At 37.4% G+C, this 12457-nt stretch overlaps 1 protein-coding gene across 1 annotated transcript in view; it reads right to left on the bottom strand.

The window, feature by feature from the left end:
• Positions 1–12457, bottom strand: part of PTPRQ (protein tyrosine phosphatase receptor type Q) — a 276229-nt gene that overhangs the window by 244850 nt on the left and 18922 nt on the right. The window contains 4 exon segments of the mRNA XM_045288666.1: positions 3577–3803; positions 4425–4536; positions 5363–5523; positions 11385–11645. Coding sequence (XP_045144601.1) covers positions 3577–3803; positions 4425–4536; positions 5363–5523; positions 11385–11645 — 761 coding nt within the window.

Here is a 12457-nt window from a genome sequence, read left to right on the forward strand (position 1 = left end):
TGCTCTATAGGATTGACTCAGAATCCAGTCAATGGCAACGAATTTGGTTTTCAGGTTTGCATGTATATATCTCTATCTCTAGCTATATAGATAGTTTTCTTTTTATCACCTTACCCCCATCCAAACTTCTAACGATATTCATCCTCTGTATTTTTATGTGTCATTGCCCTCTCCTAAGTGGGGCTGAACCAGTGAGAGCTCAGTAGAATGATGGTGCTATATCAATTTGCATCAATAAAATCTAGACTTTTACTCAACATAACCTGGTGGCTATTTAGACCAAGAGCTATAAGAGGTTTTGGTGATATTAGACCTTAACCCTATGATAACTTAAAGATAAGAATCTTAAGCAGTTACAAGTGTCATAATTGAAGTTAGGCTATTTGTGTTAAATTATAGCTCAACTAATTCCTAGAAGACAGGCTTGGGGTAATTTGCTTAGCTGTTCTAAGTCACATTTTCCTTATCTTTAAAATAGGAATAATAATGTATCTCATCCACAGGCCTGTTTGGAAAATTAACTTGAATAATATACATAAAGTAATTAGCAACATCCCCCCCTTAATATATATAAAGTAATTAACAACACCCCCCTTTTGTATTATTTATACAGAATATGCCAAATGTACCAAGCCGTACACTCCTTTGCACTGTAACATACATTTGAACAGAATAAAGGTCACAGCAGTGATGGATAAAGTGTGGTATAAAGGGTGTGCAGAGGTTTCCCTACAGGATTAAAATGAGAGAATGAAAGTAGAAAAAATTCAAACTCCATAAAGATAGATCTAAGCAGAACTAGTAACTAAATCAACTTCCTACCAGCAACAGTTCCTTATATCAAATCAAATTTAACATTTCAAAGTTATGCCCTGATAGTATATTTTAGCATATAAACATAATTGAAAATGTACATGTTTTTGTAAAATAACTGAACTATATAAATTTCCAAGTTAGGAAAAGGTTGCCTGCTCTCTAACCAAAGTTTTTGTAGTGAAATGGCCGTCAGAAATCTTTGCTCTTGATCTCTGCATTATTAAAGTTTCTATTCGTTTTCTTTTTTTTTTTGAAGAATATTTACTATTGATTTATGTTCTCCAGTTTTGACTGTGTGTGCTCTTTATTTTAGCCAGTGGCCACATTTGAAATTAGGAAAAAAATATCCTAGAAAATGCTGCCCATTGCTTCTGACTGTCTAGAAAATCATCTCAGTTTGGGTGAACACAGTTATAAAAGTTCTCAAAAAACTGTTTTCTCTATGCAGTTATATTCAAGGTTCAAAAACATACTGATGTCATGCTGGAAATATATAGGACCCAAAATCTATATTCTCTAGTATCTCCCAGGAATATTCCTTTCCCCCCTTACTTTTTATTGTGACTTGAATGTAAATTTACAGAGCATATTGGTTTCCCACTCAATAATCCACATTTTTTTTCTGACATTGATTTCAGTCTAACAGAACTCTTTCCTCTTCCTCACTGTGTTTCCTGTTTCCATTAGTCCGTCTTTCCTATCTGTTCCTGCTTTATGCTCTCGATCCCTGGACAAATGGTGCTCTTTGAATCTCTTGTGGCTGATTGTTCTAAGCAGTGCTTACCCCCCTAGTGTGATTGTTTGCCTTAAAGCCCTGTCTTTTGTTTGGCTGAAAGTTGAGTTACTGATGTCAGTTCCATCCCAGGCTTGAAGCATGACTAAGAAAATCTGTGCTTAGTTTCTGTCTAGTCTATTTTGCCTCATAGTAACCTTATGTATAATAGACAAATATGTTGCCCTGTCCTACACCATCCTCATGATTGATTGCAGGTCTGTTTGAGCCCATTGTTGCAGCTAGTGCAACCATCCATCTTATTGAAGGTTTTCCTCTTTTTCACTAAACTTTTACTTGACCAAACATGATGTATTTTTTAAATGAATGAGGAGATAACACAGATATATCTTAATTGTATATAATTTTGTATTGATTTAATTACTCTAAGTTTGGTTTGTTTGTCAGCAGATAGTAAGAATAGATGACTGAAACCTACTAAAAGTAAGATACTAGGTGCATCAAAAAACTTCATGAAATGAATAGAAAGAGAACCCACAGGGTGGGAAATTTTTTTGGTTGACCAAGGAAAAAACGGGCAAGGGAATAATCACTAAAGTCTAGAGAAAACTGCAACACCTCAATAAGAAGCAGATGAATAACTCAATTAAAAATTGAGCAAAAGCCATGCACAGCCAGTTCACCAAAGATAAAATCCAAATGACCAGCCAACATCTGAAGGAATTTTCACAGTCACGAGCCAGCAAGAAGATGCGATCAAAACCTTCCATTGATAATGACATCCAAGCTAAAGAAAGAACACATGCTGGAGAGGCTGCAGAGACTGGAACCCTCATCTACTGCTGTGGGAGTGTAAATACAGACATCCACTGTTGCAAGTGATAAGGCACTACCGCAAACAACTAGCGCAGAAATCCCATACAGACCAGCAATCCCTCTGCTGAGTATATATCCTAAAGAAGGAAGAGTCATAACACAAACAGACGTGGGCACACACCAGTTCATCGCAGCACTGTTCACAGTAGGAAGATGAAGGAGACAACCTAGCTGTCTATCAGCAGAAGAACGGAGAAAGAAACTCTGTATAATGAACACTGTGCACACATTAGGGGGAAACAGACTAAACAATAAAGCAGCTCCTGTCATGGATGGACCCGGAGAATAGTGTACTGAGTGAAATTTACCGTCACAAAAAGCAAATCTTGTACTGGTACACCGATACAAGAGGGGAATGGTCAAGGTAAAGGCCTTCATACTTTTGAGACTACCAAGGTGGGAGGAAGTGGGCAGGGTAAAGCAATCAGCTAGATTGTTGATGGGTGTTTATTTGGGTGAAATGTGGATAGTAGTCCACAGAGAGGAGAAAAGAAATCAAGGAGTGGGCGAAGGATCAACTATTGGCGTTTGTTAGGAGTTTTAATTCTCAAAGAAAATGTTGACCTAATATGTAAATCCCTACCTAATTTAAAATTTAAAATTGTTAATTTTTAAAAAGATTGGGTTGTATCTCTATGTGTGCAAGTCATCGTTATTCAATATCCAAATGATATGTTTTGAAATTTTAAATATTTAAGACTGTAAAAGACTGTAATTTTCATAAGTATAGAAAACAGTACATTCTCAAGAAATATTTGTTGAACTTATCTTTCCTAGATAAACTGTTTTTTATATATTTCTAAAGCATTGTCTAAAATAAAAATTAACCGTCATGCAAATATAGCAGGCTTTATAGAAAAATAACAAGGCTAACATGGTTTTAATCAAAAAGTAGAATATTTTCATTTCTTAAGCTGAAAACATGTCATTTAAACTTATTTCACTTTTCAAAAAAGCTATTAAGCTAACAATTTTATAATAAATTATATAGACATAGATAATATTTCGATTAAAGTAGATTAGAAGCTTTGATCCAGTTTTAAAAGCCCAAGTGGGAGTGAGGCTGTGACTTGGTACACCCTTGCTACATTCAGCTATCAAGGGTTGACCAGGTGGAAAAGCACTTTTCTCTTTAAAATGAACAAAATTACCTTGATTTCATATGTTGTTCCAGGATTGAGATTGGTAAGAAGAACTTCCAGACTATCTGGCTTTGCTCTAACTTGTGTATACACAGTCTGCATCCATGGACAGACTTCCTTATATTTCACAATGTAAGATATAATCTTTCCGTTTGGGTTAGGTGGTGTATTCCATGAAAGAAGAATCCCAGCAGATCCAACCCGTTCCCCTGCTAGGAAGACTGGAGGCCCTGGTTCTATTTAAAAAAAAAACACACACAAAAAAAACCCTTATTTTTTGTTGACAGGTCAAAAAATGTTTTTTCACAGTAATATGTAAGAAAAGAATTTTCAGATGTCAACTTTTGAAGTGCCCAAAGACTAATAGTTTCTTAATATGAGGTTTTCCTCCCTGAAAGCCTGATTAAAAAGAAAGAAAAGATTAAATGTGTTTAGGGAATACCAGAAACATTCTTTTGTAAGAATGTAAAAAATGGAATGCTACTAAGTACTGCATACCAAATATACTTCGATGCCAAATCATTTTTAAAAGGAACACACACAACTAAGAAATCAAGAAATGTATTCCAAACTAATTGTATTTTAGCTAGTGTACCGAGTTTAATATTTATAGGGTTCTATATTACTTAAATGTTAATATTAACAGTCTCTGATGTGTTTCACAATCTGGAAGTATAATTATTTTTGAAATTAGATAACCAGAAAGGGGATCTAAACAGGTCATTTTCTGAAGTTTTCAAATGACCTTAATTATACTTAACTGTCTTTCAGAAATATTCCCTATACATATTCTCGCCCAGTTAGGTTTACACTAACTACAAATCTCATGTATAAAACAATTGAAAACATATACTCACTGGTAACATTTGTTGTCACTGTTCTACTGACAGGTGCACTGTACGTTGTAGCAGAAATTGAAGAGATGGTCACATCGTACCTAGTACCAGGAATAGCATTGGAAACATCAACCTAGAACACCAAAAAAAAAAAAAAATTATGTTAAAATTCCTTCTGGAAAACAAAAACATACAAAAAGCTTAAAAATATAAACCTATCGCCCTCAAAATAATAAAGCAACAGCAATAATAACTCTGTACTGTTTAAATATCATAGTAAATTTCAATACTGTTTTAAAAATACACTTGTTCTACATATAACAATTTGAAACCATGTAATAAAAATTACAAAGCATACTGCTTTCTTAAAGGCTAAATCAATAGTTTTATCTAGTCTAGTTCATTGCCGTAAGAAGCAACTATTTAAAAGTCTTAGGAACCACATAGCCCATTGCTTAGCCCTGACTTTCAAGAGTGTAAATTAAATACCTGTATCTCAGAAGTTCCAATGAAAAGTAAAAGGAAAATGATAAGAAAATCCATCGTTATGACATTTTTTCGGGCAGTGGAATCACATTGGTGGCTCTAGAGAGAAATGTTGCCTACATGAATGATTTAAAGACAGCTCCTCCTGGCAAGTACACAATTAACGAGCCTGGATTACTCAATAGCTCTGCCTGTCTTTGTTAAACTATTCATGAACCCTTGGATGATGGGCTGTAGGTTCAGGGTAGACGTAAAAAAAAAAAAGCATAGTCGTTGCTAAGGTAACAGTCCACTGATGCTGAAACATATACTCAGCAATTCATCATCGATGTTTTTGTCTTCATCTTATGCTTAAAAAAAAATCTTCAAAGGATTAAGTTTTCATAGTAGATGGATCTCCTAAAGGACTTTCCTATTAGGACCAAATATAAATACAAGTTGGCTTGGCAAGCTCTCAATAACGAAAACTATACCTGATACTCTCCACCTCCAAGATCTCTGATAGTAACAAAGCCACCGTCAGGAACAAGATCCACATGATACCTGTCCACATGGCCGGAGGGCAGGCTCCAGCGCAGAGAAAAGGAATGTGCAGAAATATTGAAGGCTGTGAGCTTCTCGGGTTGTTCTGGTGCTGATATAAGAAAACAGAGGTTTAAAACAGAATGCTCCGTGTAACATTTCAAAGGGAAAAATCTAGGCTCTAAGGGTCAAGTTTCAAAATAATCACATTGTTAGAAAACGTCAACTTACACTATCCCTAATCATACTTAGGTGTTAGGCTTGTGTATCTTGAGTGATTCTTAGCTGTTATGATTACCAGAATAACATTATGTTACGTGTCTTTTTCTAAGATATTCCTTATTGGCTTAAGGCTGTCAGTTGACCAATTTCTTTTGAAACCTTTTGCTGTAACTGAAAATGCAAATTATCTTTAAAACAAATGATTCATTGTAATTACTTGGGCATTTCCCAAACAAAAGAAAAACTGTTACAGATAGCTAAAATCTACTAGCTTTTGTTTTTCACAGTGAGTTTTCCTGACGAATATGTGGTTAGGTATTCATTTACTAGAAAAGACAAATTTTTAGATTGAAATGTGACCACTTAAAAATGATAAATACTAATTTTGTAACCATTTCTACTAGGTTTTTCCAAACCTTTACTTTCACTGTTTTCTAAGTTTTGTTTCTGCTGCCCATGCCTCCTTGAAGGGAGTTTTCTACCTAAAGTTCTAATGATTGGTTGTGAATGACTCAGGGTTTCACTTGCCTTAGCTTCAGGTCAGTTTCCAGACAAACAATATTGGGGGAGGGTGAAAAGGTGGAGCCAAAAGTATGTGAAAAACACATACTAACGCTTTTTCCAAAAGAGAGGATTCTGAATTTAATTCCTCAACTCCATTTGTTATTTTAAAACTCCATTACCAGGGATACACATCTTAATAGTAAATATCAATTTCTCAGTATTTGTTCGGAGAGTATTTTTAGGTGTTTCTTTTCTCTTTTTCCCCCTTTGAGGATTCCTCTAATGCTTATAAAATGACCTCTTATCAAGCACCCTAACCAAATTTCAGTTGAGCTGTTCATATTCCAACATCTCCAGTTACACATGTTCTCATGGCATCACTAGCAAATTGTGCACGAAGTAAGCACAGTACTTGCAGTTTCCCCACAGCCATATAAAAGTGTTATCAATCCAAAGTAAAAGCATAGCTCTATACTCCATGTATCCTGTTGTCAGAATAAACTAACTGAAGTTCCTCACTATCCCACATTAATTCAGACAAAAGTCTACTCTGAGGGTCCAGTCCAATTCACTGCTACTCCCTCTTACTGGACTGTGTTAGAGCTAGCATTAGTCTTGTGGGGTATAGGGAATTAGCTATTATCTACCATTGACTTGATGGTAGTGGAATGTAGTTTTTGTTTGTTAGTTTCACTTTTGTTTTTGAGTTCTTAGGCAAAGAACTAAAATAGACCTCCTGTGAGACTTTCTCAGGAGAAAGGAGGCTTTCTATGTCAGTAAAAAGGTACAATTGCAGAAATCCACAGAAATCTCCTCTGTCGTCTAGGGTTGCTCTCAGTTGGAACAGATTCAGTAGCAAAGAGGGGAGAGGGGAGAGACTGACTTTGAAAATAAAGGACAAGGTAGAAGATGGAACGCTGATTACCAAGCTGGGATGAGTTTTCCTAGACTGTGCTATAAAATTACACACTGACGGACGCCTGGCGAGGGATGAAGTTTGTCTCACCAAGAGGAGGAAGAATATATTTGTCTGGAAAGTTGCCAATCTGATCAAGAGGGAAAGTCTTTCTGAGAAAATAGCAATTCAAGCAAGGAATGAAGGGCTGAACAAAAAGAAGCTTCCTGAGTGGCCAAACCCTTTCAAAGCAAACTGACTGGAACCCTGGAATGGAGAGAATTTGGAAGAACTGAGGAAAGCTAGACTCCGTTTCCAGGATAGAGTGAGAAAGAAGGAGCTAGGTTGATCATATAAAAATAGTTTAGATTTTATTAGCCTAAATGAAATAGGAAGCTATTGACTAATATCAAGTGAGGAAAGGTAATGCCTCTTGGCAAATAGACTGGGGCTCCCTGGGAGGTCAGTTAGATTAGGCGATGAAGAATTCACTGCCATTGAGTTGATTTCAAATGACAGTGGCCCTATAGGACAGTGGAGAACTGCCCTGGTGGGTTTCTGAGACTGTAATTCTCTACAAGAGTCCAACCTCTCTGACCTTGAGGTTAGCAGCCCAATGTGTATCCACTGTGCCACCAGGGCTCTTGGAAAAAGAGAGTAAGATAGTGAAATGCTGAAACCATGAAGGAAGAGAACAGATTCTTGGGTATGATGTAGAAGGTTCAACTAACTGAAAGAAGAAGCCATAATTAATACATAATTTGTACTCCAAGGAATTTAATATCTCATAAGGTTGAAAAATATAAAACAAACATACTCCCCTGACAGTAATTTTCACACACCAGTAAAAATCAGATCACGACGTAGATAGGCTTACAGTTGTCACAGAAAAAAAATCACATCACATTTAGCTTAATTAGGGGTAGCAAAAGAAGTGTAAAAATGTTACTATAAACCTGAATTTCCTAAAAAGCTAATTCTCAGAACACCATAGGTTCAAAGCTAAATAGTTGTTCAGTGAGCAAACTAACTTTGTTAAATAAGTTAACTGAAAGAGCTGTCTGAGGCTTTACCTATAATGTGTTTTGTGATTTTCTAAAGCAGGGGTGTCAAACACAGTTAAAACGCGGGCCATTTGGTGCAACAGGCAAGATTCACGTGGGCCACGTCACATTTACAAATTTTGTTAAATTTATATTTAAGTGAAGATTCAGAAATATGGATAGGATAATTAAAACACTATATAATTGCTCTTATGTAAACATTTATTTAATGTATTTATGAAACGAAAATTATTCTTTTTTACCCCAAACTTGCCAGTGCTTTCCTCCTACTAGTTCTCATTTACCTCTGTGTTGTGACCGGAAAATATAACAAAGTAACTATAAGAAACACAACATGTTGGACAGCTGACAAACGTGATGCACAATCATAACGGCTTCCCTCTAAAAATGTTAACTAGCGCTGCCACGAAGTATGATTCATAACAGCACCACCCAGAGCGCTCTTTTTAACCTTTTCACTATTGGGACCTGTTTACATGACGTGACACTGAGTGGCGCAGACACATGGCTTCCACACATCGCCGGAACTGAGTCAGCGCGTTCCTGTGCATCCACAGGCCCCCAGGAAAGGCACTGGGCCACGTGTCTACTCGTCGTCAGTAGTTAAAGGGTTAACCAGGGAATTGTGTGTACGGTATTGCCTCCATCTCCCCCTAAGCGCTATTTTCTTCACAACAATTTTTCTATTTTCATTTTATTTCAGAGCATTGCGGACCACAAAAAAATTGCCGCGGTTCAGGCTGCCAGTTCGACAACCCTGCGCTAAAACAGTATTATCTCATAAAAAGGTGTGACAATGTAATTTAAAATTTTCTAGTAAGCAAATACAAGTGTAAAAATAAACAGTTAAAATTGATTTTAATACTTTGGTTATTAATTTTATTAATTAAATTATGTTGAAATATTTTGATATCCAATGTATCAAAAATGACCCATTCAACGTTATCATATAAACACCATTGAGATAGTTAACATTCTTTTTCATTTAATTGTTGAAACATTTCTCCTAGAATCGTTTGGGTTTTTTTTAAGCATTGGATGTTGATCTTTATGTGTTTGTTCCATTTCATTTTTGATTACTTAGGATTTTCCTAGACTCCATATTCCACCTTCTGGCTACTCGTAGATGTTGCAGCTATATTTTCTCATTTTGACTCAAGTCCCATCAGCAAAGGAAGTCTCCGAAAGTGTATTCCGTGAGAGTCATTGTGGTTGCCTGCGCTTTGAGGAGACATCCCTTCCTTGGGGGCCCTTTGCGGGACTTCCGATCTGAGAGGCCATCTTCTGGCACCGAGTCTGCCGACGTGCTTCCGCTGCTCATCGGCTTTGCCCTCGGACGCAGACAGCCGGTCCCTCAGCGTAGTCTGCCCTTGATAGACAGCTCTGATGAAACCTTGTCTACTTGGGTGCCCTTACTGGTATTTCAAATACAGGTGGCAGCGCTTCCACTGTCACAGTGGCACGCAAGGCACCACACTATGACAAAATGCTCATTATTCGCAGTCCAGTGTGTATCTCGCACTGACAACACAGCTCCGTTTAGGCTCCTTATATTTAGAGACGCCCCACTGTCAAATGCTGCACGTTGGAGAGTGCAGCCTGAGAGCACCTCGCACATGATGTCCTGGGCATTTGTCTGTCCATCCGAGAGAGCGCATGGCAGGTATCGATCCACAGAGACCAATGCTTTGTGTCCATGTACATAGACCAGGGCTCCCCACAGACCATTGTTGATTTTGCCACCTAGAGAATCCTTGGCAATTTCTAGAATTTTTTAAATTGTCGCAGTCAAAATTGTTAGAAAATTATCACTGGGAGGATGCTACTGGCCCCTAGTGGACAGAGGCCAGGGTTGCCGTTAAATATCCTGCACCTGGCAAGTGGCTGACTAGACCAGCCCTCAAAGCCAATAATGCCGAGGTGATAAATTCTGCTTTGGACTGAAACTTTGATACCAAACCCCAAACCCACTGCCATCAAGCCGGTTCTGACTCATAGCAGACAACATTTAATAAATACAATTTCAATGTGTTTGATTGGGTAGCATAGCTATCCATCCAAAAATATGTACTATTTTATATAAATCTTATTGTTCTTGTGTGGTGTCAAGTTGATTTGCTTCATAAAGACCCCACATGCCAGAAGAGGACAATATGCCAAGGGCTGTGGCAGCCTCAAGAAATCAGGAATGGTCTTCAGTCCACAAACAGCAAGAAAATATTGCAACACAAGGAACTGAATTCTGCCAGCAGTCTGCATGTCCAAGGTAAGAGGTTTCCCCTAGAAGCTCCGGAAAAGAACACAGTCCTGCCAGCTAAGCGTAATGACCTTCACAACTGTGAAATAATGCATTTGTGTTGTTTAAGTCTCTAAATTTGTAGTAATTGTTACAGCAAAAATAGTAAGGTAGTGCAAGGGTCCAACGGGTGAGAGGCATGTAAGGAAGGTCCCCTGTAATTGTAGCCTTCACAACCTTAAAGATGACTTAAGAGTCATTTCCATGAGCTGTTGTTGCACTTGCGATCTCTGGAAGGATTTAAAGTGTTGATAGACTTCATAGCTTCATAAGGACTTCAAAGTAAATGCTTTACATAATTAAGAATTTTTTATTTTCAAGTATGAAAACTGTGGCTAAATGCGGCAATATTGAACGTCCAGTTATTTAAAAAATGCACAGTCTCCATGTGCACTTCCATAATTTTGCAGAGGCTGTTCCCGCTCTTGGGAGTACTTCTTTCTCTATACCCCACATGTCCCATAGGCCTGATAAGCAAACTCCTGATATTTCTAGGGCATTAACAACATCAGGGGCCCTTCTCCACCTATGCTGTGGCATTATTATTCCACCTCTGTAAAACAATTAGTTTAAATATACTTCATTGCTTCGCCTATTGTGCTGTTTTATGCTACATGGCTCTCCAACCGTGTATTCTTATTACTCACTAAATATCCCATGGTTATGGGTACACATGGTGTAAGACCTCAAAGAAAAATATGCTTTCAGGAGAATAAACAGTTCCCAAATCTTCCACCTAATTTCCTATTAGTCAGATCTCTCTTGTGATTTGGAAGTGAGTGCAATGGTAGCTACATTGAGTACATGCCAGAAACTGTTCCATACAATTTACATATTTCATGTTACCTCTCTAATTCTTAGTTTCCCAGTAAGATTACTATTTTTATCCTCTGAACTAGTCTATAAACCATAAGACTCTGAAATTCTAGCCCGAACAGCACATTATGCAATATCAATGTGAACTTTTTAAACATCAAAAAATATTTGCATACCTGTAACAACCCTGATAACTGTGCCAGAACTTTCAACATTGCCTCTTACTCTATGCACGGTGATGTTATACATCCCCCCAGGAGTTAGATCTGTAACTGTGTGCTCCGTCTTAGTTCCCCAGATAAGATACTCTCTTGTAAACGTTCCGTTTGATAGACCCATCTTGTAGTGAGTGAAGTTGGTCTCTGTTGGGCTCCAGGTTAAATTTGCAGAAGTCGTAGTCACAGCCTTTAGAGTTAAGCCACATATCCTGGAGGGTTCTATTGAAAAGATTGCATGTTAATGAAAATTGTACATGTTACCGAAAAATAGAGTAAAACAGGAATAAAATAGTAAATTAAATCTGAAAGTAATGATCCTGGAATCTATTCATACACATTGCCTAACTGGTATACGCAGAAAAGGGAAGAATAAGACACTGTAGATGGGTTTTCATTTAAGTGATACCATAATACTTCACCCAAATCCCAAATGTCTCTCAACCACAAATCATTCTGAACAACGTCATTGATTTATACCTGTCCCTCCAGAAACTTATGACTGGAAGTATCTAAAACATAATTTCAGATTCATCAGTTACCAACTTTCAGATGCTGAATGAATGTGAAATAGAACAAGTGAATGTCAGAAGGAGGGGTAAGGTCCAACAATAAAGGCATTTTAAAGTGGGATTTTTCCTAGTTAAGTCTAAGTCCTTATAATTCCTAGACCTCTCCATTTTTCCCTCATTGAGTATTTATTGGTTTTTGTTTTGTAATTAAAAAAATCATTTTATTGGGGGCTCATACATTTCTTATCACAATCCATGCATACATCCATTGTGTCAAGCACATGTGTACATTTGTTGCCATCATTCTCAAAACATTTTCTTTCTACTGTAGCCCTTAATATCACCTCCCATTACCCCCGCCCTCCCCATTCCCCACTCTCTCATGAACCCTCCATAATTCATAAATCATTATCATTTTGTCATATCTTACACTGTCCGACATCTCCCTTCACCCACTTTTCTGTTGTCCATCCCCCAGGGAGGAGGTTATATGTAGATCCTTGTAATCGGTTCCCCCTTTCT

This window comes from Echinops telfairi, unplaced genomic scaffold (assembly GCF_000313985.2).
Source record: "Echinops telfairi isolate 266 unplaced genomic scaffold, ASM31398v2 ScPeMD7_2;HRSCAF=8, whole genome shotgun sequence".
Classification (NCBI taxonomy): domain Eukaryota; kingdom Metazoa; phylum Chordata; class Mammalia; order Afrosoricida; family Tenrecidae; genus Echinops; species Echinops telfairi.